Source organism: Lindgomyces ingoldianus (genome assembly GCF_010093535.1).
Source record: "Lindgomyces ingoldianus strain ATCC 200398 unplaced genomic scaffold BDR25scaffold_34, whole genome shotgun sequence".
NCBI classification, from domain to species: domain Eukaryota; kingdom Fungi; phylum Ascomycota; class Dothideomycetes; order Pleosporales; family Lindgomycetaceae; genus Lindgomyces; species Lindgomyces ingoldianus.
This window is the reverse complement of record NW_022985195.1, coordinates 790,286-814,466: the sequence shown is the minus strand read 5'-3', so window position 1 is coordinate 814,466 and position 24,181 is coordinate 790,286. Positions and strand designations below refer to the sequence as shown.

Here is a 24,181-nt window from a genome sequence, read left to right as displayed (position 1 = left end):
TTACCAAATCTATAAGAACTTTGACAAAGCGACAATTTGCCCCTATCTATGCCTAAATATCTATTATTTTAGTTAGATCTTAAAGCTATACATACTTCTTAATTAGGAAATAATAAAGCTAAATTTTAGAAGTTTAAAATAGCCCTTAGTAAATAATTTCTAGCTAAAAAGCTATAGCTAGAGCAGCCACGCGTTTAAGTACTAGTGCTACCTGTTAACTGTTAGCTAGAGCCCTTGCTGCAGCAGCCTCTAAAGCACCTTCTAGAGGTTAAAAAGCTAGTAGATTAAATAAGCAGACAAGAAGGAAAGTTACCTTTATAGATAAGCAGCGCGCTGCTGCTTTAATAGCTGCTATTAAGATACTATTATTACTACTATTAGTAGTAAAGCTAGAGTGTTAACTATTACCTTAGCAGCAATTATCCCCACCTCCTAAAGAGCCTAACTATAAGATAGATATAAAGTATATTCTGCGCATAAATAGAAACTAAGTAGTTAATAATAGCAATAACTACTAGTAGCTAGTCTTCTCTATGTTATTTATAAAAGATAAAGTAGACTTAGTGCTTGCTAATGCAGCTTTTATAATTAATAAGTAAAAAGTTACTTAGCTTAGTTACTTAGTAAGCTATTAAGCTAAGCACCTTAAATCTACCTAGCAGCACATTACCTTAGCTAACTTTAGTTTTATAGAGGGCGCTTACCTGCTTAAAGCAGTTAATTACTATGTTAAGCGCTTTACTAAGAGGATTAATAGAGTAGATTTTAAAGTAGAGCTCTATGTTAAAGTTAAAGCTCTATAGAGGGCATTTCTGTGTAAGTAATTAGCTAACAAGCTATTGTTAGATCTAGATACTATACTAACAATACTAAGCAGCTGTTGTACCTAGCAGCTGCTGCGTGAAGCTAGGGCAGCAGAGTAAGTAGAGGAGATATCTAAGGCAATAGACTACTACTTAGCAATTATGTGTACATAGAAGTGCTAGATAGAGCTTTGCAATAACTATAAAGAGTAGTGCTATATTTACCTAGACTAATTTTACTATGCTATTAAACTAGTTAACTTTAAGGTGTAGGGAAGGTCTATAGTTATAGAAGAGTCTTCTGTTATAGTACCTAGTTATAAGATTGTTAGGGCGCTACAGTAGAAAGGTAACAAGCTCTAGGTAAACCCTTACACGCAGAAAAATAAAAAGAAAAGGCTAGGCTTATTATTATTAAATAAGCTGTTATTTAAGAAGCTAGTAAAGCAAATAAGCTAGCAGCAGTTACTTAACTAAATAGTAAGAATAAGCAATAAAGAAGCTACTTAAGTAGAGTAATAAAAGTTTTAATAGCTCTATCTCTAATAGCTTTAAGCGTAGGCTAGTATCTCTCTTATAAAAGCTGCTCTACTCTCTTACTACTAGCAGCTACATGCCTTACTAGTTGTTACCTTAACAGCGCCTTAATTTTTAAGTTATTCTTTAAGTCCTATAATAAAAGGTAGTAAATAGAATACTTAAAAAACAGTAAAAGACTTTTTTAAGTAGTTAGTTAAGTAATAGCTAGAGAATAAAAAAGATTCTTACATTTACACGTAAAAAGTAGCAACTAAGAAGCTATAGACTATAAAGAATCTCTGCAAGATAAGCAGAGTTAAAGGTGACCTGTATACTATTACTGTTACCTAGTTTAGGCTTAAAGATAGGCTTATTTACTATCTCTACAAAGATCTCTATTAGTTTAAGCTAATATATTATACAGCTAGCAGCCTACTTAAGATAGGTAGTAGTAAGTAAGGCAGAACTAGTAGCAGAAATAATATAGCTAAATAATCTATTTAAATTTAAACTTTTCTACTCTCTTAAGCTCTCTTAGCTCTCTCCTTGCGCACTCTAGCTCCTCCTGCTTAATATATAGCCCTTCTACTATGTACTTAAAGTGCTTTTAGGTAAAACAGTTGCATTTGCTTTCTTAAATAGCTGCCCTTAAGAAGGCACTAAAGTTACTACTAAAACACCCTTAAATATATAGATAGTTCCTCTTAATCTATACTTTAAGCACTGTAAAGGTAAGCTCTATTAGATTATAGTTAAGCAAGTATAAAGGCAGATACCTTACTAAATACCTGCTAGCCTTAATAATCTATGTTACTTTATTATTTATATAAATTAAAACGTTATCTAGAATAATTACTAAGTGCTTCTTACTATACACAACTTAAAGCATAGGGATTAGACTTTTTTTAATCTACTTAAAAAACTACTCTTAATTAAAGTAGCTTTTTTTTACAGCTATATAAAAAAGATAGCTATTAATTATATACATAAGAAGAATTAACTAAGTACTGCCTTAAGCAATATTCTAGGTATACTAAAAGACATAGCTAACTAAGCTGTATATATAGTGCTACTAGCTAGTCTTCTTATTAAAAATTAACTTATTAAGAAACACTAAATCCTCTGCTGTAAAGCGTCTTATTAAGTTATAATATAAGTTATAAAGTTTCTTATTTTAATTAATAAAGAACGCTTAAAGCGTTTAGCAACTTTATTTATATTAAAAGAGAAACTAGAATATGTTTAAGTAATTAATTTAAATGCCTTTTTTTACTTATAACTAGAGTGCAATCTTGTTCTAGTACATCTACTTAAAGTAGATAAGCTTACTAAAAAAAGCATCTACATCTTCTTTACTAATTGCTAGTAGATAACTAAGCCTGCCTTAGATAGGTGCTCTTACGCTGCTGTGCGTCTTTAAATTATCTATTACATTGTATACTGCGCAGTTGCTGCACCCCTTTTAATTAGCAATTGCCTGCGGCCTTTATCTAAGCAGTAAAAAACAACATATATTAATACGCGTACAATTAGATAGGCCACAGGCGCTCACAGTGAGCGCTGGGGGTTGCTGAGTAGGTGGTGGGCGACAAGAGACTCTGTAAGCTTAAAACATAGCTAGAAAGCTATTTTAAACATTAAAACCTAGCCTTATTATTTCCTAAATAGGAAGTACGTACAGCGCCTAAATGTTTACTAAAATTAAAAGATGTTAGGTAGTTATAGAGTTTTATAGGCAAAATTTTAAGTTCTTATACAAATTTAGTGGCGGAAAGCAAAGTTTAAGGTGTTGCCAAGACATTGCACGGATTAACGCACACAATAGATCCAAGGCTTCGGCTTGGCAAACGGAGGAGACCACGGAACGGTCTTCTTACCGATACGAGTTCCCGATAGCTAAGTTATGTTCAACATGCAGGTAATATCCGGAAATCCGCTGCGATTGACCCTCCAGCTCCGACTTTTCCCTATATCTGACGCAAAGTCTGTCTTGAAAACTCAATTGACACTCTGAACAACTGCTTTATACGTCTGCCAAGATGTCTTCGGCCACTGAACAGAACCGCATGATGTATGTGACTGCCCCCAATGCAAGAGCATTCGTCGAGAACGTCCTCGCCGGTAACGGAGTCCCCCGCAAAAATGCAATTATCATTGCTAGAGGTCTGGTCGAAGCAGATCTACGGGGAGTGGATACACATGGCATCAACAGAATCCCGAGCTACATGGCGCGCATTCGACAGGGCGTGCTCGACCCCCGAGCCGCTCCTACACTTCGCCAAGTCACACCAGCCGTTGCTCAAGTAGATGGCCATAATGGATTTGGGTTTCTCGCGGCACACATGGGAATGGCTAAGGCCATAGAGATAGCCGAAGAGGTGGGCATAGGCCTGGTGTCTGTCAAACACTCGAATCACTTCGGCATGTCAGCCTGGGTGGTTCAGCAGGCTCTCGACGCAGGCATGGTGAGCCTCGTCTTCACCAACTCATCTCCTGCAGTGCCAGTCTGGGGAGGCAAGTCAAAGCTGATGGGTGTTTCGCCAATCGCTTGTGGGGCCCCAGCCGGGAAGGGGCGACCCTTCATTGTGGACATGGCGCCCAGTGTTGCAGCCCGAGGGAAGATACACAAGGCCCTACGGAGAGGGGAGAAGATACCGAAAGACTGGGCATTAGACAAGGAGGGAAAGCAGACTGACGACCCAGCAAAGGCTCTAGAAGGTGTCATGCTTCCAATAGGCGGACCCAAGGGCTCAGCCCTTGCCATCATGATGGCACGTAACTCCTGTCAAGTTTACATATACTGCTTTTCTAAACCCATATTTTGTTCTAGGACGTCTTCGCTGGCGTTCTCTCCGGCAGCGCATTTGCTGGGCACGTCACGAACCCCTACGATCCCTCCAAGCCCGCAGACGTCGGCCACTTCCTCGTCGCTCTCAAGCCAGACCTGTTCATGAGTCTTGAGGAATTTAAACAACGTATGGATTACCTATATGGCCGTGTAATCGGCTCGGACCGAATGGCAGGCACAGACCGCATCTACTTCCCAGGTGAGATTGAGCTATTGATGAAAGAAGAGCGCCTACACGATGGAATCCCGCTTGTGCAAGCGGAAGTTGAAGCCCTCAACAAAGAATCTCAACGAGTTGGGGCTCAAAGTATTTCGGTGTCGTCCTGTCCCGTAAAATCCCGTTTGTAGAAGAGCCCTGAGGTGGACCATCGTCAAAACCTAGTTCGGTCTTGAATCATCTAGTCGTTTTTGTTTTATGAACAGTTCTAGCCGGGTTTTCTTCGGTGACGAGCGCACTGAATTGATGTGTGCGATAGCACCCCTAATGCCAAGGTGCTTGGCATGTGGGGGAATGGATCAAGTGCGGGGTGGTCATGGATGTTCACACCTCTCTTTCAACCCCCAGTCTTCTCCGACGTATCACAACCACTCCCCGTCGGCTTTTCCGTTGCCAAGCTTCGCATTCTCTCGCCGTGCAAAAGCTTCACGACTAAAGCATGCAAAGCTTTACGCCATGTTTCTAGGCATTGCAACATTGATGTCTCCTTGTTACACCTGTGTTAGCACTTGACCAGCCAAGCATAAGTAGTGCGGCCTTCTTCCCTGTTGTTGGCGATAGAGAGAGGAGCGGAATTGAGTTGGTGAAGAGCCAGGATGTGCATGCAATGGCCATGTTTGGAAGGTGCATGCACAATTAGCCTACTAAGCTGGAGGCATCGTAGCATATATATGTGGTCACACGTTCTGTTCCCCGAACCTGGGTTTTGTGAGACGCGCACGAAACTTTGTTTGACTGCTGACCACGATATCAAACCCCGCCATCCCTAAGCTTTGAGTAACTTTGCCTTCTGTTCAAACTGGCATTGCGTGTTGTGAAAGTTCGTCTTACTACACACGAAACCTCAACCCTAGTGTTCATTTCACTTGTTCCTCGACTTTCTCGCTGGTAAACCCAAGCCATTTGGGAGCCAAGTAATAATCCCATATCAGCTCAACATCAGTCCCACTTTCCCCATGTGGAACCCTTGGCGAGAAAATCTTAAGGACACTCCCAAAGAGTCTCTAAACTGGAGACTCTGGTATGGCGTCTTCGGTAGGGTATCTCCCCACCAAAGCCCCTTCACATCTTTAACAAGATCCTCCAGTCTTCGGCCTGATGGGTGCTGCTCGCGGCATCGATGAAGGTCTAATCGGCACAACTGCGGAACTGAAGCCCTTCCAGGATAAATTCGGCCTCAAAGATCCTTCTAAATCCAAGCACGACCGAGCGGAACTACTCTCCAACATCACTTCCATGGTCCAGATGGGATCTATCCTCGGTGCACTTATTGCCTTCTACCTTACGGACAAGATTGGAAGATTATGGGCAACAAGGCAATTGTGTTGTTTGTGGGTACTAGGGATTAGTATTTTCCTGGCTAGTGCGAGGACGGGAAATCTTGGAATGGTATATGCGGGGAGGTTTATTGCAGGGATTGGGATCGGACAGACAACAGTTGTGGCACCGACGTATTTGGCGGAGACCGCGCCGAGGGCCATCCGGGGACTTTGTGTTTGTGCGTTTGCTGGTGCGGTTTATATGTGAGCGCCCTGATCCCGGTGCTTCAGTTGCAATAGATGCTAATGTGTGGCACAGTGGCATCATGCTCGCCTATTTCGCGTCTTGGGGATCTTCGATTCATATCTCGTCGAAGACGGATGCGCAATGGCTTGTTCCAAACAGGTAACACTTCCGACCGAGATCTCAGTCATGAAGCTAACGAGATCTTAGCATGCACTTGATGTTTGCTGGCATAATCTTTACTCTTTCCTTCTTCTCACGCGAGTCTCCACGCTGGCTCATCAAAGTTAGTCGACATGAAGAAGCCCTGGAAACACTTTCTCGCTTACGTCAACTGCCATCCGACCACCCCTATGTTACTAGCGAAATCATTGATATTAACGACCAGCTAAACCGCGAACGAGAAGCTACTATGGGTACTAGTTGGCTCGGTCCGATTAGAGAGCTATTTGCTAGCAAAGGGAATCTGTACAGGATCCAGTTGAGCATCATGTCGCAGTTGCTTGCCCAATGGTCTGGTGCTAATAGCATCACTATTTACGCCCCGCAATATTTCGAGATGATGTATGCTATCTTTCCCCACACCGTTCAAAAGAGATATTAACAAACTCTCCAGGGGCACAACAGGCCAAAACGAAAAACTCTTCGCAACCGCCATCTTCGGGCTCGTCAAGTTCATCTCCAGCATCTTATGCGCCTTCTTACTTATCGACCTCATCGGACGCAAGCGCGCTCTCTCCTCCGGCATAACGCTCCAGCTCTTCGCAATGCTGTATATGGCGATCTTCCTCCTCATTGATAACAACATCGCCGACAAAGATGTCGCGCAAACTCCCTCCCAGAAACGAGCGGCAACGGGCGCCATTGTCATGATCTATTTCTCCGGGTTCGGCTGGGCGTTGGGCTGGAATAGTATTCAGTATTTGATCAACAGTGAGATTTATCCGTTGAGGTTGAGGGCACTGGGCGGGAGTATTGCGATGACGTTTCATTTTGTTAATCAGTATGGGAATTCGAAGGTGAGTCTTCTGTCCTACCTTACTCACCCCTTTCCTTGGACGTCTGTACTTTACTTGGAAGGCAGAAGTTAATCGAGGGTGTATACAGGCGGTCCCGCTTATGTTCCTAGCCATGACTACCGGAGGAACCATGCTCTTCTTCAGCTGTGTGACGGCTATCGGTTTAGCTTGGGTGTGGTTTTTCCTGCCAGAGACTACAGGTCAGACATGCATCTCCTAATCCGTCTATCCCTACACCTAGAATCATACTAATGAGATTGCAATAGGTAAATCCCTCGAGGCTATGGATGAGATGTTCAATCTGCCATGGTATCTTATCGGCCGTAAGGGTGCGCAGCTTACGCGCGGAAGTGGAGGGATCGCGGAGGTTATGGATGTTGAGGGCGAGAAAGCTGCTGCCGCGCAGATGGAAAAGGTCTCAGGCACGAGGGAGGTTGAGAGAGTGGGGAGTCAGACGGCAGAGCTGAAGGTTTAAGTTAGTTAAACTGGGAATGAGTGGATGGGCTAATTTACGGAGGTTCGCTGTGGCGAGTGAACAATCTGGAAGTTAAAGGCAAGGTCTTCTACCCCGAAGCTAAGCCAACAAACTATAGGTTTCAAGCACAATCAACCCAGATTTGCTACTTTCAATACTCTTTGGATTTGGAGGCACCTTCTTTTCATCAATCTTAAGATCTAAACATTACATTCCTTGACAACGAATTACATTCCCAAATCCTTCTTCGGGGCACTCGCTCTTCAACCTACAACTACAGCTCACTCTTAATCTCCCCATCAACAACCATAAGCACGCCTGTATTAATTTCGTACTTCAGCCCAACAATCTGGGTATCCTTCTTAATCAACGGCGACGCCTTCAGAATCGCTACATCAGCTCTAACACTCTCCTCAATTCTGTCCTCAGATGTCAGAACTCGAACAAACATCTCGTGGACGGAATGTCGAGGGAGGAACTTACGAGGTGATGATTTCTCCGAACTGGGAAGCTTCGATGGACTCATGCTCTTCAGGCGCGATTTCGATTAAGGCTTTCTTGATAGCTGGGTCATGGTAATGCGTCATGCCGCAATCTAGATTGGGTTAGCATGGTCTCGGTGGGAGATATTGGGATATGGACTTGAAGTCTGCTGACCAGTATGATGCATAACCACAATCGTGCCTGGGGTGCCGATGGTCTGCGAAACAGACAAGGTCCTGATCGCATCAAAAACGCGGCCGCCAGCATTTCGAACCATAGTTGCTTCTACCCAGAATCAACTATAGCTACTTTGATTGTGCTAGTGAAAATTACTTAAGGTAGGATCAATACCCAAAATCTGGTACGGATTCAATCTTGGATCTGAACATGACAGTACTACGACGCCGACACCGGATGCCCTCATGGCTGAGGCCATGGATGTGAGACTAGGGGGTGCTCTGTAGCTTTGCGCGAACTTGCTGGAAAGGTTTTAGTATTTGGAAGGTGTTTTAACATTGGAAGATGAGAGCACCTGTTTCGTGCAAGCATTTCGACAAGAGGTTCGTTGATCATTTTATTTATGTGGTGATGAAAAGAATTGTTGTTGCTGAAGGCGACGATAATTAGGATGTAGTTCGTAGAGTTACTGTGGATCATAGAAGATAGTACTTGAGCCTATATACAAAGGAGTAGTCAATAGATGGGCGGAATGGCAGGTTATCGTGGGACTTTCTAAGCAACATGCCGATTGGGCCGACCCTGATTAGAATGAAAGGCTCGGCAAGCCCTCAAAAGCTCCCCAGGAAAGCCAACCATCGACCGAGATCATGATTAGTGGTGCACTTCAGGACACCATTAGAGTTAAACCAGGCTTGATGCACTGTCAATCAATTGCGATGATAAGGGAGTTGAGTAGATGGTATTGCTGAAGAAAGAAGGGGGGATGTTGCGAGCTTCCACTGCACAACGTGTCCGACATTTATGCACAAAGTAATCAACCGACAGATCCTTGATCTTTACAGTATAGCCGCTACGGCATTAACTGCTGACAGAAGAGGTGCTGATTGTAATTTGTAAAGATGATGACCGAGGAATCTGCCAGGCGACATTCTGCGAGACGAGGTGTTACCCAGAGCAGACGCACAAGATGCTGTCGGCAGCGACCTATTGACAGCTTCTTTGCAACTTCTGACATCTGAGCTTTATTTCAAGTCCTCCTACATATCTCGGTCTCCATGTTGCAATTCCTGACAACTCATTCCATCAAAAAAATGTATATATATACTCCTTCGCCTCCAACACTTGACTCTCGATACTCATTAGCTTATCTACTACAATTTATTCCAGCTTTGTCATATTGGGGGGGTATTGACGAAACCATCACACTTCCTACAATCCCGAAATGGGTGACGTCATCAGAGAAGCCCTCTCGGGCAGAGAATACGCTTTCTCACCGACAACAGACTCTTAAAAGTACCCAGAGCAGCGAATAGATTTTTAATTCCTTTATCAATACTCCAATCACCTATATGGTGAAAATATGCCTATTTCTCGCTCCCTTCCATGGGCCCAGAGGGCAGTGACATGAGCGATCTCTGGCCAGACAGCGAACTCGAAAGCCTTGGTATGACACACACAAAGAGCCGCCACTATACTCAAGCCAACACCCCTGAGCATCTTCAGCTGGAGCAAAAACTCTCGCTGGCATGTACAAAGCCCACGCCCATTATCGTCCAGAAGACGTCCTCCCGAGTCATCCTAGTAGGCTGGTACACTCTTGACGACTACGCAAACCCGCTCAACTGGTCCTTAGCATGAGAGTATGCGTGCGTTTCCTCATCTGTACCTACGCCTCCAGAGAATAGGGTGTCATGGAGAGATTTGGCGTTAGTGCGACCTCTGCCTCCCTCTTTCTATTTACGTTCACGCATATAGAGTCAGACCTCTACTCTTCGCCTCTCTCAGCGAGATTCCCATAATAGGTCCCAATCCCCTCTACATTCTCACTTTTATCATATTCCTCGTTTTGTCGTTTCCTAAAGCACTAGTCGAGAGCTTTGGCGGACTACAGACCTTACGATTCTTGTAAGCCTTCTTTGGTAGTGAGGCCAGGGGCATAACTTACATACATACAAGAAGGATACTATAGATGCTGCTTAGCCTATACTAGCTGTTGTATCAATTCTAATATAGTGCGTTGTTAAACTACGCGACTGCAAAGATAGAGAAAGTTAGTAGGACTCACTTATATGCGCAGCTCGCTTATGAAGTGTGTTACCCTATTCTATTCTAGGTACTCATTAGCTTAGGCCCTCGCGATGGATTTTGCAAGAGCTCTCCACCATTTATTTCAAATCCAACGCCTTATAGATATCTCAAATGAAACCCAGCGCGCTAGTTTCAAGGCCATCGCCATCAGAGCCGGCATTCTCGGTATCCCTGCAGCCAGCGTAACGTCCAAGCCCACAAGAACACGCATCTAACCATTCCCCAGTCAAACTACTGCATCAGAGAGGTGTTTGAGCAAGCGTAGGGATATTCTGAAGCGGGTACCTTATTGTACATGCTGACTTCAACGGGGAGGTTGCATGATGGTTTCTGGCCGCAATGGACACACGGATGCCAATGGACCGACCGCCAGAGGAAGACTGCAATGATTTGTTGAAGGAAAGGTATACTAAGGAATACATTGAAGACTATGTCAGCAAGTTGCGCCATGCCGGTAGTTTGCTGCAAAACCGAATACAGTTTTGGGATACAGGTGGAATCAGCTCACAAAGCCAACAAGCAATGGAGGCTCTGGTGATCCTCTGTCAACTCAAAAGGAACTCCAAAGGTACTCTTCGCGGAGAAGCCCGTGCTCGGAAATGGGGAAGCTTCCTCCCCAGCTATTCCCGATCTCCTAGTGTCTGGGATATTCACGAATTCCGGAGGAAAGATCTTGCGTTCACGAGACATCGGCGAATCAAACATAATCTCAGATAAGACGACCCAGCACACCGCGGTCCTGGGGGCTGGAAATTCCTCAGCAGGTATGATTTACCAAGCCATTAAAGCGGGCAAGACTGTTTCCTGGACCATTCGAGATACGGGAAAGGGTGCCGGATTCTTTGCGCTAGTGGATATTCCATCAGCCTACAAAAATGACATTGAGGCAGCACACACGACGATGATTTCATCGCTACAACCGTCGCTATGGAACTCAGATACATGGTGGACGTGGTTTCTTCATAGCATGGGTATAAGTGTTAACATCGTGAAACGTATCCTCAAGGGATTGGGGAATATACGGTGCGAAAACGAGCAGCTTATAAAAATCGGAAAAGGAAAAAAGGCTCTGAGAAGCTCGAATATGAAGTGCTTCCATGCAGTAGTATTTTTCATTGAAATTCACACTGAAAGATCCAAGATTTTCGCTGACGTTCCAAAGCATCTTCTGGCAAAATAATACTGGCGGCGCAATCGACTACGATGACTTCTCGCCTTTAGTTGCTAGCAACGTTAGATAACGAGGAGTTAGATCTCCATAGTGTAACCCATTTCTCCTGCGATGCTGTCTTATGTGGGACTAGATGGAAACTGGCTAGGGTCGAGTTCTTAGACACTGACATCGCCATCGGGCTTGGACTCCCTGGTCGAGGACAGGACGAGCCAATCGGGATGATCGCCAGGTGGAACAAGTTTATGCTCGCAGCCGATGAGAAAGTCTTGAAAAGGCTTCCGCTCCTTGCGGACCACCCCCACACCCTCGCAGGCCGACTTTTGCACACAAAGCGCCGTTCCGTTTATACAACAGTAGGGCGCCATTACACGACTCAGTGCTATTCGTGAACTATATTACGGCAGGCAACAAGCTCTTCACGGCCGAGGCGCAGGCAATTTGAGCTGTAGCGTATTTTGACAAGAGCATTAAGGTGCCCACGTTCGAAGACTGAGCACTGCAAGTCGCTGCCGGGGATTTGCTTGGTGTCGGCGCTGCTATCTCTCTGGTGGTGACCGTGGGAGCGTTGCCGCATTCGATAGTGTACCATACGCTGATCAACTCAAGGACAGGTGTTTCCGCACATCAGAAGGGCGTGTTAGCCGCCATCCTTGCGCTCTTCTTGCTTGGTAATTTGGGCAAAGCATGGAATGAATACTTGGAGCAGCACAGCGCCTGAGCCATTTGTATTACACTAGTCAAGACCTAGCCATTCTAGTCTGATCTTGGAGCCAGCTCAATGCTTGTTGACTAGTGAAACTGGCATCCCCATCCCCATCCCCATCCCCCCAAGCCTCCTTATCAGCACCCCATCCCCCCCATCGTCGCAACCAGCGAATGGCAGAATTCCCTCAGACACCTCCCCTCATATCCTCCCCATTATTTCTAGAAACCCCTCCCCAATCCTCCCCCACTCAAAAACCCAACCCCACTCTGTACTTTGGGATCTGTGTACTCACTCATCGCATCCTTCTTTACTTTATTGGACTCGAGGATTTCCTCTTCGACGTCTTGCGCACTGCGGCTCCACGTACTGCGGACATGAGCTGGAGTGCAGGTAGAACAGGCGAAAGGTCGGACGGACCATTTATTGGGACAAGAAAGGATTCTAGCACGGTTTGCGTCACAGGGGGAGTTGGACTTTGTAGAGATGATGTGGCAGCATTTGAAGAGGTGGGTGGAGGGTAGAAGGATTTATTTATAGGGGTTGGTGTATAGTGAACTTTGGGGAAACGATGGTTGAAGGGTTAGTTTGGATACCGGGAATTCGGGTCTGTCGATGGCGGATAGTGTAGAGTGCTCGGGTTGGTGGAGAAGTGGATATGACGGTTTAATTGCTTTACAGGATTTCACTAGGGCAGACGATTTCGGATGTAATAGTTGACTCACTTCTAGGAGTTTGGGTTAGCCGGCTTACTAGTAAAGGGGTATGCGATATCACGATTCCGAAGAGGAGATGTGAGAATATCTAGCTGAAGATGAGCTCATTGTAGAAGAGGGATGGTGATAAGCCCAGGGAGTGCGCATAGATTCGGGACTATTTATGTCTAGGTTCTAAGAAGTGGGGCAGGCGGGGTCTCAAGCTCCGATTGATATGCGATTAATGGTACGTTTCGGGCCAGACATCGAGAGTACTAATCTCTGGGAGTGCGTTGTAAGGCTATGTCTTGCCTCTGCGGGATTTGCCCCTGGATCGGAACTGACGTCGTAAATAGCCGCTATAAATTTTCATTGATTCTTCAATCAGGAAGCAATCCCTTGCTTGACCGGACTCTGTTGCCGTTCGACCCTCCCAGGAAATGACCTACTTCTAGTGGTAGAAAAATTGGCTTTTCGAGCCATTTGGCGCTTACAAGCAAAATTAATAGTAGGAGAGAAGTCGAAGAAGTCGGAAGGCTAGACATCGAGATTTCCTTTCAAATGCATCCACAGGTTTAAGTTGTTAACACCACGCCGCTCAAGGCGGACTTCAGGCTGAAACACATGGCAAGGTTCCATGATTAGATTGACAACCATGAGAACGGAAGAGAAGCTGGATGCGAACATAATGAATGGGTGATGGTAATATTGATGTTTGTGAGGGGGATTAAAGGAATGCCGAGAACAGAAAGGAAGGCTCATCGTGAACCCCCCGGTTTCCTTTCTGTACCATTTTCTGGCCCCTATTGATCTCTGTGGGCAAATCATGGAGGAGGGCTTAAGTCCAATCCGTCAACTGTCAAATGAAAGCTGTCCATTCTCGAATAGCTTCCGGCAACATCTAGATCCAGCCTTCCCCTTTCACAATCTTCGAAATCGACTTCGACAACTAGTAATCCTCCGTCTTCAACCTCCCACAGTGGACCTGCAAGCACGTCACCCAAGGGCGACATAATACAGGACCCTCCCCGGCTGACAAATTCATCGTCTACTGCATGTGATTTGGTCCTGAATGCTGGCCATGATATCCGGTGGTGCTCAACAGCTGAAGGTACGCCTGAGGTTGGCCGATTTGCACCACCAGGACTGACAGATTCTTCGTCAATAGCAGAGTCTCCATTTCGAATGCTCTCAGCAGTGTCACGCTTCTCGATGACGGGCCAGCAGATCTCGTGCTTATCATCGGTAATGGTGATGGTGCTCCTTCTCCTCTCGCCATGGGGATGGGAAGGCTCCGTGGAGTGAAAGGCAAGTGGGGCTAGTCCGGCCGTAGGTGCTTCCCCATGCGAGGTTGGAGTGTTCCCTTTGATCCAGTCAGGAAGGTTTTTTCTCCTCAGGCATTGGTTCGCGCTCATGACGAAACAACGACCCTCGCAGCCAACCGTCCTCATAAGACTCGCCCAGGTATCTCTTGCATCAGCCGTTGGTGCTAGCCAGAGGTTTACATTCTGGGAATATAGGGCCTGTCTCAGAAGAGGCATATAATTTTCCCAGCAGATAGCAGCAGCCAGGCACAATCTGACGCCGTTGATCTCTGTCGTCACAGCCCGGAGCGTGGACGCGGCACCCTGTCCCCAGATCATGCGCTCTGATCCGGTGGGCATCACCTTTCGGCGTTTCCCGAGGATGCCTTCCCGCGGACAGATGTACACGGCACCACAGTACAGTGTTCCTCCAACGCGCTCGACGATACCAGTCACAATGAAGACGCCGGTCTCTTGCGCAATTCTCTCCAATTCTTCGCGGGTGCCATCACCGCGATATTTCTTGTTCTTTGGCAAAGGAAGCTTGCGGTTTAGCCAGTCGTCACCCGCTCCTGCCGGCGTATCACCAAAATCGACAGCCGAGTGGAAGTAATGGAGGAACTGGTCGCGACCATCCACTGTACGACCCCCAACGGCGTTACCGAAAGTGCATGTTCGAGGATATCCGCCGAGGTATGCCTCTGGGAAGAGGATTAGATCGATGCCCTGCTGTGCGGCGGACGTCGCGGTTTGTTCAAGTGCGCGAAGGGTGTCGGCAGTAGTAGAGAGTGTACGGCTTTGTGCCGAAGCCAGCTTCAGTTTCTTTGGCATTTTGGTTAAGATGAAGGGAGATTATGGAGGGTTTGTTCAGGGCTGACAGTGAGGGAGAGAGGAAACAGAGTCGTGGAAGGCCATGTCCTTCAGAAGTGGGATAGTGGGATGACTGAGGTTGAATAACGCGACTTCCGTGCACGGATTGAGGAGCGGGGAAACATGAAGCTTTTGAGACTTCCAGCTGTGCTTCAGCCAATCAGCGTCAGATCTCGTCCAAGGCCTTAACACCGTGACGAACTCTGAGAAGGTTTTGATGGGAATCTCACTCACCGATGTCGAGAAGTCGAAGTTGTTATCTTCGATTGAGCGTTTTCCATTGGGGAGTAGATGCCGTCAGTAAATCCACCCTCTAATTTTGCCGAATCGGGTTTAGCCTCTCGGACTTGGCTTCAAACAACTTTGTTCCCCTCCTTTCCCTCGAGCTCCAACTCGTCTTAGTTCGTTCCCTGGAAGAGTACCTCACGTGGAATTCTGACATACCATGCCGTAATCGAGCGAAAATCTTTTAAGCCAACAACTATACCCCCATCAACTTCAATAATCTCGTCGAGAGACGGTTCGGGCAGATGTCTTGGAGTTCGCCACCCTAGAAGAGTGCTCCTAAAGAGCGTTATCTACTATGTTCAGGATTTGAGCAACTGCTCAGACCTAAATTGTGCCATCGGGGTGATGCCGCCTCGTAAATTAAAGCGATAAAGAGGAGGACATGTCGTCATTTGGATGGGAAAGAAGGCGCGTCCAGGCATGAGATGAGACGGGAGGACAGCCATCAATTCTCCAAGAGAAACAGCCATGGAACTATAGAGAGAGAGCCTTCCCTCAATCTCATCCTTGGTGCTGATATCTGATAGAATGGAATAACCAGAGGGCTAGCTTGCAGGTGCGCATTTGGGAGGGGGCGAACAACGAGAGCAACGGACGATCCCAAAGGGAGATATCGTGCTACCAGAAGACCGAGAGTACCGCGAAATCGAGGCTACTACCTACTCGCTGAGTCGTCGAGTCCCTGACAAGGGCAACCACGAGGACCAGCTAGAGAGTTAGACCTCGAAATATTCATTTGCAGTTTCGACCTTGGAATCAGCCCGGTGCTACGGAAAACCCCATTTGGTCGGCAGGAGAAATCGATCTAGGAGCCTCCCATACATCCACCAAAGGCTCCCCTGTCTGCCACGTAAGCTCCAGAATATCGACCAGCCGGGCGAACTACCACATTCACGGCTGAATAGTAAGCTTTACAGTTTTGAGGCATTTTGATGAGCAAGGTTGTCAACGCGAAATCCACCCTTCCCGGAGAGATGTTGGATCTGATACTTCCTTTTGCCCTTTTCATTTTACTCCTTGTCTACCCCCAAAAAATTTGAGTTGTCAAACTCAGACGATGCATATGTGTGTTTGGGGGGCCTAGTTGGTAGGCAGAGTTACCCACACCCAAAAAGAATCCGGGTCTGGTAGTCCCTTGGCCCTTCTCTCCGCTTCGCGCCTGGCTCGGATTCCAAAGCCAGATCCTATGGCGGGAGGTTGAATGGGAAAGGGCCGTCTGTCTCGGAAGCGTTATTGATACGTCTTGACTCTTTTTAGAGGACTTCGAACAGAGAAGAAACAGAGCGACTAAACCGCTGCCACCCTTTCAGCGAGGCTGATTTAGGGTTCCTTCACGGTAGCTAAGCCAAGGATCCTATAGATCGGCCAGGGCAGATGGAGTGGCCGCCACACGTACCTGAGGTTGGTGTCGTCATACTGGGATCTCTTAAAACTTAATTTTTCCACCATTCGCAAATCGTCCTCCAACAATCTTTCCTATCACCCGCACCATCTACGAGAACTCCACCACCATACCTCTAAGGATGTAGTGTCCCAACCTGGTCCACGATTGTCTAGATGTGCCTCTCCAGGGAACCCCACATACCGGAATCTACCCATCCTTTCTCCCTTTTGTCACCCCGTTGAAACACACCACGTGCTTCGTTCCTAGAAGCCCTTGTTTATAAGCCAGAGTTCAGGTGTTGAAGATACGCCACGCCGTATCGTAGACACATGCCGTCTTGATGGATGCGGAACTCGAAGTTACCATCAATATATCTGATTAGTGCCTTTCAGAGGACGACCACATAAATAGGACTGTCTGAAACCTTCAACGTCAAGGGTCACGTGTTGAGTCACCACATTTGGTATGGAAAGCTCGAAACTTCGTTTCCTACAGGTTATTTATACACTTCACATGATTCTAAATTTCAATTGCCTTTCAAGCTTAAACATTCGAGAAACAGACGCTAGCCTCTACGTTTTGTAGAAACCAAAAATTTCCGCTTTTACCACTGGTAAAGCCTGGCATCGTCTATCATTGCACGTTTCAGGCCAGGAAAAGATTCTACTGGCTCGAAACAAAGAGCTTTTTAGATTGGAACAAAATCTTTGCAATCTTAATTTAGCACATTGGCCCTCACTAGCCGCAACTGCATACATAATACATTCGGATCGATGGCAAGGGACGTCGTTAATTTCGCGCTCGTTGTCAAACTACTTCTGTATGCTAACCTTCTCCGTGGGTTGGAAAACTGTGTCTAAACACTTCAGGCCAGTTCTCTGGGACTTGCTGCCGACGATAGATTACTCCGTTGAGTCAATACTTCAAGAACCCCTTTGGCGCCGCGCAGTTGACCAATCCGATATCCCCCTATATTAGTACATGTGGAACAGGAATATTCTTGCAATATAACGCGATCTTACTGGAAGGAAATTCGTTCCGAGACCTTGTGGCTCGTGAGTACAGCAAACTAGCTCCATGTTCGGACCCAGCCATGCAATTATCCCACGATATTTTCGACGACTTGTTAAGATTGACTTCCGCAAGTCCCACCATATTGTTGGAGGTCTCCAATTGGATTTGGGTTCTATTTCCAGACACACTCGTCTCATGCCCATGTACTAGACGATGAAGTGTAGGGGATTTGTATGTACTTGTACTAACAAATATCTGATTACTCACTTCGGATGACCTATGACGAGAAATATACGCAGATGCCGATTCTGCTGGCATATCCTTTATCTGAGCAGGATAGAGATTAGTGAAGAACGGCACGGAATGGAAAAGCAAGGTTGTGTTCTATCCTGTAGACGTCTTCAAACGCCGGAGGCATGCCGCGAAAATGAAATGTCAGAAGTGGTCAAAGGAAGTTCAGGCCTCCAACTCCTCCCTAGAAAGAGGGTATCGCGACAACTCCTCATCGGAAGCTCCTCTCAGGAGAGGCCTGGTATACCATGGGCGCGGTATAACGAGTAATGTCAGCACAGCTCATGCTCCAGTTGTATTCCTTTCGGCCATCGAGACCGTCCAGCAAACGAAACAGCCCAGACCACTAACGGCCACAGTCCCAACATCTTGGTAGCTGTATGCTGCTTTAGTTCTGCACCTCAGATAGATAGACATCGCACCATGGTCACGAAGAATTGCTCCACGGGTCCTCCTCAGCTCCACGCATCGTACGTCTCCCCTACATAGAATACCTATTAGCCAGGGTCAGGGCCAGACACCTGAAATTCAAACCACGCATCTAGGGGCCCCGTCCATTTGAACTGTTTGTGCCTCATTCTGGCTTTCGCTTGAATCGAGCCTCCAGTGTGCATCCTCTTGGCATGCCATACATCCAATGGGAGCTCTTTCCTTAGGCCATACATCTAGTGAACCCCACTGGCTTGATGTTTGTCTATCCTCTAAGGCTATTTATGCCGGAGAGGTCGCTGACTGGTTTTAGATAGCGGTCTCTGGGGGATCCTCGATTCCAGACGTGATACTATCACCCTACCTTGCTATATACGTCTGGGCCCCTTGATCAGGGAAGCTTTCCACAAAGTCAGAATTCACTTTCGCCCTAAAAAGCGTTGAACGAGGTACCCGCAAGAGAAGTATGCATCTCGATCTGGGATTGCTTGTCTGGATTCTGCATTGACATGGGTTGAGAGGGAGTTGATGGTCCAGACCTCTCTAATCGAGAGGAACTTCTAAACCCAGAGTCATACGATCCATCGGTACTCTTCATCGGGAAGATATTTAATTCTCCGTGTTTTCGATAGAGGGGGATGTCTATATCTATACCAGAGCGCCCTACGAGGAAATGACAGTCCTTAAGACGATCCCATTGTATCTTTCACTACAACAGAGCCGCTAAAGCCCAATTTTTGTACCACCTCTACCTCCTTCACTTTACTTTCGCACGGAATGTTCGGAGTTCCAAACGGACCCGAAGTCTCGTCTAGAGACAAAGCCAAAGCTTCTCTTGGTGCTAGAAGTTCCTCTAAACAACACACAATTGTGCCTTGGATTGAGACTCCACTCAAAGGCGCTGCTGGCAGTGACGATGATATGATTTTCGTCCAGCGCCATGAGGCCAGCCCTCTTGAGCTTTTCTTCGAGTACTTGAACCCGTGCTATTCTCTCCCGACATTCGAAAATTGGCTAACTACATTGAAGTCTCATCTTTGTTGCAAATCTTGCGACTTTTACGTCTTATCATTCCATCAACGATGCTAGAGCACTCTTTTCATATATCGGTTTTTTCTCCATCATCTGGTCTTCCTGGTTCCAAATCACACTTCATGATGTCCGCTTCGCTAGAGACTCGGTCTACGAGCGCGCCTGCAAGATGGCCCAATTTGTTATTTTTGTTGGATTTGCTCTTGTGGGGTCTGGGTTCAATCCAGCAGATGATCCAACCGATGTCAATCAGGTAAGAGATGAATATATATCTCCACATTCGCAACTATCGCCTAACTTGTCTTCTAGATGTTTCAAATCTTATCTATCACGCTCCTCCTCCTCCGAGTCCTCTTGATCACCCAATACGCGGTCGTCCTAGTTTGGGTCCACAAGAAAGGATACCACAGACTCTACCTCCCGTTGTTCCTCAATATATTGGTGTACGCGGTGACGGCATCCGTTTTTGCTGTTACAGCAACCGCGTTTACGTCTAGGCCGGGGCCGGCAATGTACAGTACTGGATATCTCATCCTACTCTTGGAAGGTCTCGGTACTGTGTCGATTTCTTGCTCGTGGCGGATGGTGAGCTTTAAGAAGACACATTTGGCTGAGCGGATGGGGCTTCTTACCCTAATTGTGATTGGAGAAGGCGCCATTGGAGTCACGAAAACGATTGGGAAGCTCTTAGGTAAAGGTCAAGATCTGCAGATGTCTGGTTTAATCTTCTGCATTGTACTCGTCTTGGTGAGTCCACCGCTAGTCTATTCATCCTGTTAGCTGACGCTAACATTCCCTAGTTCCTCATTTGGATGCTCTATTTCGACAACCGCCCACACGGCGAATTCGGCACCATCCGCCAACAAATATGGTCCATCATGCACTTCCCGCTGCACCTCTCCATTGTCGGCGCGGTCGAAGGCTCGCAGCAAATGGCACTAGCACGCTACGTTCTTATGCAATCCAACGCCTTCAACTACACCATCTTCAAAAACTGCATGGATCTCCACCTAGATGGTGCGGCCCTCGTCGAAATCCTCGGCAAGGAAATCAAACCCTTCAAATTCGACAAAAAGGCTGAGTCTAGCCGCTTCGCATCGAACATCCAAACGCAACTGTACACCATCGGGAATAGCACTGGGATATGCACGTCCACGGATATTCCAGAATTCATGGAAATGTATAAGACAGGCACATTCCCAGGCCCGCTTGTTAACTTATACGACAGCGTGTTATCAGCGCTATATTCTAGCGTATCTATCACAAAGCCCAAAGATATGGAGGTCGTAGAAACCGCATACAACGCCTGGCAGGTCGTCTACAACTACTACTGGACGTCAACGGCACTTATCTTCTGTTGCCTCGTCGTCTTCCATGTTATCATGCGTCGCGATATTCGCTCTGATGTCTACCATCTCTTCGCGATTGCCGCTCGTATGCTAGCTGCGTTTATTCCTTTGAGCTTTATAATCGCCGCAGCTAGGAACCATGCGTGGATGTATGTGTTTATTGGAAGTGCGGCTGTCATCCCGTGTGTGATGTGTTTGCATTTGGCGATTGTTTTAGGGGATCGGCTGAGTGGGATTTGGGCGAATGAGAGGGTTTGGGGAGGCGCGAGGAGGAGTATTGCCTGGCCGATTACTTTTTATCAGGAACATTCGGAGAAGGACAGCCTGGAGGCGAAGGAGGACGAGGAGGATGATAAGTGCATTAAGAGGCGTGGGAGAGTTTTTGTAAAGGAGATCGTGTAACGCGCTGGTTGTGGTGCTTGCGTCACTGATGTGGGTTTTCGAAGGGAATGGAGTCGATGGCACTAGTGCTGGGCGGTTACAGGAGCTGGAGACCCGGGCGTTCTTAAGCTCGAGTTAGATAGCAATGGCCTGCGGAGGAAAATATGATATTGTATTGTATTGTCTACGACGAACAATTTATATGGAGACGATCATCCATGTCCACCCAATATTCATGGCAATCGTGTTCCACTACAAAGGTGGAATGGCCGTTTTCCTGAAGGGCAGCATGGCTTGGACCAGCAGATGTTGGAGCTTCTTTCAAGTCGTTGGCGGCTTTTGGGGAGGACTTTTGGATGAGGGTGTGAAAAACTTCGGCGGTTTGCGCGTTCTTGGGTATTGTGGGCTAAGGGGGGCGGCAGCAAAATTTGTGCGAAGCAGGGTGCCCGAGGCGGCGAGGCAGCGGGTGACCAGGGTGGATGTTGTTTATGAGGGCATGGCATTGCCACAGCAGTAAGGAAATTTCACATCACGGCAACAGAAAGACTGGAGTAGCAGGGGACATATTGTGATGCGATTGATTCGACCGCAGTGATTGTTGTGATTGTGAATGACAATGTATGTCAAAGTTGTGGACCTCTTTGCTCCCCACCTCCCCTCAACAATGGGGCAGACAGGCTGGCAACTTGAACCCCCGTCACTCCCTCATGGATGACCTATCATACAGGGCTTTGGTCTCATACCTGAGGGCTGCCGACGCACCGCTCACAGGCAGCTATAGAAGGTTGTGCATGTGGTAGGAGACTCATTGCCATCTCTTGAGCGTGTCTTAGCGCTATCTGAGACACTGCTGCTGGTCCTGTCTGTCTACACACCTCCTGGCTTGTTTGTTTCTAAAAGAATTTCGGCTAAAGTGAACACTAGTTGAGCGAAGTACTTACCTTTCTCTTGTTGGCGCCCTGTGAATTTGAGGGGGGAAGTGAAGTGACGTGATATTGGCACCTCTCCAACCTTTGTCGAGTCCTTTGAAGATTTTGGAAACTTTTAGCTAAAGTAAACAGGTATGAACTGGAAGACTTACGATCTTGTGATACCAGTGAGCTGGGAGGCCAGTGAGGTGAAGGTGACATGGTCACCTCGCTGGCCTCCACCTAATTTGGTGCTACGTGGGTATTTTAGGCCTAGATGATGTTGGCCTAAAATTAGGGCAAGATGAGGAAAGGAGTCACGATGTGGTAGATTTTGGTTAGCTAGAAGGCGAATAAGGTGAAAGTGAGGTAGTCACCACGCTGGCCTCTAGCTAGTTTCCACTGGTCGCCATATCGAGGCTGAATGATATTAGTTTGAGCTGACACCAAGGTGGAGGAAGGCCTTGCTTGTGCTTCACGTTTTGCATGATGTGGAGGAGGGGGAAGGTTTGGTCGTAGAGGCGGGTTGAAAATATATTCCAGGGCGGCGCAAACCAAGGAGCTACGAAGGAATCGCTGGCGCCAGTCCTGTGTTAGTCCTCCTGCGTTAGTCTGCCACTGGACTTAACTCACCCCTGCTCGCCAATGGTGGCTTAGCTTGTGCCTCGTAAGCTGTTGTTCTGGTGAAGTATGAAGTCACGTGCATAATGATGATCAGTGTATGATAAGATGGAGTTTCATAGGTAGGTGTCTCCATTTTGTATTTTATTGAGAGAATATTATATCCAAACTACTGGTAGAGCTGAATTGGATCAGAATTGGGCCCTCCTAGTTCTTGCTGGGATCTGTGGGGCGGTCGATGGGGTATAGTGGCATGTATTACTTCTCAAAGATGGTCGCGGAATCAACCTTCGCCATATTTGACGGGATGTGCGGGGCAAGTTGAGGCTCGGAGACGCTGTGGAGACGCTGCGGAGACTTTTGTCCAATCGGCTTGAACTGCCTCGCATTTTGTCAACTCCGTCATTGCCGCCAGCCGTCCCTCTCAGTAGTTCGTGCTGCATAGGCCATTTCTTTGAATTTGCCTCGGTCTTGCGGATTCCAAACGCTACACCAAAAGCCTCCAATATCGCACATGAATATTTGCATAGATTCGTATGTGGTTGAATGCAGAGTCTGCCTCGTAAAAATATTCCAGAGCGATCTAAATGTTTACGCGAAGTCCGGAAGGGCAGTTTGGTGCAACAGTGTCGCTTCAGCCTTGTCAGCTGCGCCACAATCTAGTTTGTACTTAAAGAGAGGACCCATTACGCCCGAATATTGAAATGCAGACGCAGGTCAGACTTGCAGTCCATAGACCGTTTCGTCAAGGAAAGAAAAGCCCCGGATCAATTTGGGTCGGCCAGAAAGTGTCGAACATGTCCGGAAAAGAAAAAGAGTATGTCGACGTAACAAAGCAGGTCCAAGAAAATGGTGGATTTGTCGATACTACGACAGGTCGAAAACTGATGTTGAAGGAGGAAGACGCTCGGGTGGAGAGTAATCGGGCGCATCAGAAAGAGGGGTGAGTTGGCGACCAGGGAACATTATCAAAGGCTGAGTCGAATTATAAAGAACACCACCCCTGGTATATTCCAACATAGCAATAGGTGCCTTACCGCCCCGGCCATTGGCTGAAGACATTTCCGCCAACATCCGTTCCCTCCAAATTGGCGACCTCACAGAGACGATCTCCGTGCCGATGATTCTTAGCACCGAAAAGCGGTCCTTTAAAGACGTCTTGAAAGGTCGTTCCGGGTCGGTATCGCAAACTGTCATGGTGCGAAAGATGACTCGAGACCACTATCTGAAACACTATGCGAAAGATTCGGAAGGGAATTACATCGGCACGGAAAGGGCAGCGGTAGATGCGGGACTGGTCTTTGTGCCGTCCAAGAGTACTCCGGAAGAAATTCTGCAGCAGGTACAAAAGGTGGCATCAGGCAAGCAGCATTATATTGGGGATTATGGGACTGCTTGGTCGGGGGTCTCTAGTAGTGCAATGTAAGATGCTGTTTCTGCGTTGAGTACACGTTCCGATTCAAAATGAAACATCTCCTCTTACCTATGGTCTTATTAGATGAGCACTTGCCCCTTAGCCTAATGTATTACAGAAGATTCCATAGTCTCAGCATCGACTAGCGTCTCTCTCAATGTCAATGCTGTTCACCCTACTCTTTAAGGT

General features: G+C 46.8%; 11 protein-coding genes across 11 annotated transcripts; 7 read left to right on the top strand and 4 right to left on the bottom strand.

The window, feature by feature from the left end:
• Positions 1 to 3,388: 3,388 nt before the first annotated feature.
• BDR25DRAFT_237342 (malate/L-lactate dehydrogenase-like protein) lies at positions 3,389 to 4,518 on the top strand (the record flags this gene model as incomplete). Its single annotated transcript, XM_033685584.1, has 2 exons — positions 3,389 to 4,111; positions 4,153 to 4,518. 2 exons carry the CDS (start codon positions 3,389 to 3,391, stop codon positions 4,516 to 4,518), a joined length of 1,089 nt encoding a protein of 362 aa, XP_033543326.1.
• An 825-nt stretch (positions 4,519 to 5,343) lies between these two features.
• BDR25DRAFT_377671 (MFS quinate transporter-like protein) lies at positions 5,344 to 7,521 on the top strand (the record flags this gene model as incomplete). Its single annotated transcript, XM_033697512.1, has 7 exons — positions 5,344 to 5,422; positions 5,475 to 5,910; positions 5,966 to 6,052; positions 6,101 to 6,454; positions 6,507 to 6,909; positions 6,971 to 7,109; positions 7,176 to 7,521. The coding sequence occupies 7 exons, from the start codon at positions 5,344 to 5,346 to the stop codon at positions 7,382 to 7,384; spliced, it is 1,707 nt and encodes a 568-aa protein (XP_033543325.1). The 3' UTR covers positions 7,385 to 7,521.
• A 137-nt stretch (positions 7,522 to 7,658) lies between these two features.
• Positions 7,659 to 8,291, bottom strand: BDR25DRAFT_237608 (carbonic anhydrase; the record flags this gene model as incomplete). The annotated part of the gene is made up of 4 exons (XM_033685595.1): positions 7,659 to 7,791; positions 7,868 to 7,979; positions 8,042 to 8,152; positions 8,201 to 8,291. 4 exons carry the CDS (start codon positions 8,289 to 8,291, stop codon positions 7,659 to 7,661), a joined length of 447 nt encoding a protein of 148 aa, XP_033543324.1.
• Positions 8,292 to 8,389: 98 nt separating this feature from the next.
• BDR25DRAFT_359810 (uncharacterized protein) lies at positions 8,390 to 10,437 on the top strand (the record flags this gene model as incomplete). Its single annotated transcript, XM_033696153.1, has 13 exons — positions 8,390 to 8,452; positions 8,527 to 8,589; positions 8,635 to 8,786; positions 8,821 to 8,924; positions 8,970 to 9,104; positions 9,191 to 9,278; positions 9,331 to 9,399; positions 9,448 to 9,672; positions 9,733 to 9,757; positions 9,837 to 9,952; positions 10,125 to 10,136; positions 10,200 to 10,322; positions 10,362 to 10,437. 13 exons carry the CDS (start codon positions 8,390 to 8,392, stop codon positions 10,435 to 10,437), a joined length of 1,251 nt encoding a protein of 416 aa, XP_033543323.1.
• A 37-nt stretch (positions 10,438 to 10,474) lies between these two features.
• BDR25DRAFT_317848 (uncharacterized protein) lies at positions 10,475 to 10,852 on the top strand (the record flags this gene model as incomplete). The annotated part of the gene is made up of 1 exon (XM_033691706.1): positions 10,475 to 10,852. The coding sequence occupies one exon, from the start codon at positions 10,475 to 10,477 to the stop codon at positions 10,850 to 10,852; it is 378 nt and encodes a 125-aa protein (XP_033543322.1).
• A 73-nt stretch (positions 10,853 to 10,925) lies between these two features.
• On the top strand, positions 10,926 to 11,084 carry BDR25DRAFT_153083 (uncharacterized protein; the record flags this gene model as incomplete). The annotated part of the gene is made up of 1 exon (XM_033683930.1): positions 10,926 to 11,084. A coding segment is annotated over one exon (159 nt), but the record flags the coding sequence as incomplete, so codon positions are not given.
• A 1,000-nt stretch (positions 11,085 to 12,084) lies between these two features.
• On the bottom strand, positions 12,085 to 12,875 carry BDR25DRAFT_359808 (uncharacterized protein; the record flags this gene model as incomplete). The annotated part of the gene is made up of 6 exons (XM_033696151.1): positions 12,085 to 12,212; positions 12,263 to 12,394; positions 12,433 to 12,570; positions 12,609 to 12,647; positions 12,702 to 12,739; positions 12,790 to 12,875. 6 exons carry the CDS (start codon positions 12,873 to 12,875, stop codon positions 12,085 to 12,087), a joined length of 561 nt encoding a protein of 186 aa, XP_033543320.1.
• A 516-nt stretch (positions 12,876 to 13,391) lies between these two features.
• BDR25DRAFT_78579 (carbon-nitrogen hydrolase) lies at positions 13,392 to 15,148 on the bottom strand. Its single transcript, XM_033699041.1, has 2 exons — positions 15,116 to 15,148; positions 13,392 to 15,031 (listed from the first exon to the last, which is right to left on the bottom strand). The coding sequence occupies exon 2, from the start codon at positions 14,840 to 14,842 to the stop codon at positions 13,532 to 13,534; it is 1,311 nt and encodes a 436-aa protein (XP_033543319.1). The 5' UTR covers positions 14,843 to 15,031; positions 15,116 to 15,148; the 3' UTR covers positions 13,392 to 13,531.
• Positions 15,149 to 19,064: 3,916 nt separating this feature from the next.
• BDR25DRAFT_237244 (uncharacterized protein) lies at positions 19,065 to 21,070 on the top strand (the record flags this gene model as incomplete). The annotated part of the gene is made up of 4 exons (XM_033685579.1): positions 19,065 to 19,258; positions 19,317 to 19,563; positions 19,629 to 20,066; positions 20,120 to 21,070. 4 exons carry the CDS (start codon positions 19,065 to 19,067, stop codon positions 21,068 to 21,070), a joined length of 1,830 nt encoding a protein of 609 aa, XP_033543318.1.
• Positions 21,071 to 22,747: 1,677 nt separating this feature from the next.
• On the bottom strand, positions 22,748 to 23,312 carry BDR25DRAFT_359803 (uncharacterized protein; the record flags this gene model as incomplete). Its single annotated transcript, XM_033696150.1, has 3 exons — positions 22,748 to 22,802; positions 22,867 to 23,217; positions 23,269 to 23,312. 3 exons carry the CDS (start codon positions 23,310 to 23,312, stop codon positions 22,748 to 22,750), a joined length of 450 nt encoding a protein of 149 aa, XP_033543317.1.
• BDR25DRAFT_306247 (uncharacterized protein) lies at positions 23,290 to 24,123 on the top strand. Its single transcript, XM_033690591.1, has 2 exons — positions 23,290 to 23,521; positions 23,572 to 24,123. The coding sequence occupies exons 1-2, from the start codon at positions 23,376 to 23,378 to the stop codon at positions 24,002 to 24,004; spliced, it is 579 nt and encodes a 192-aa protein (XP_033543316.1). The 5' UTR covers positions 23,290 to 23,375; the 3' UTR covers positions 24,005 to 24,123.
• Positions 24,124 to 24,181: the final 58 nt, after the last annotated feature.

Coding starts and splice junctions, on each gene's coding strand:
- BDR25DRAFT_306247 (XM_033690591.1), top strand. CDS start 23,376: ATGTCCGGAAAAGAAAAAGAGTATGTCGACGTAACAAAGCAGGTCCAA. Junction 23,522..23,571: donor CGGGCGCATCAGAAAGAGGG/GTGAGTTGGCGA, acceptor CGAATTATAAAG/AACACCACCCCTGGTATATT.
- BDR25DRAFT_78579 (XM_033699041.1), bottom strand. CDS start 14,842: ATGCCAAAGAAACTGAAGCTGGCTTCGGCACAAAGCCGTACACTCTCT.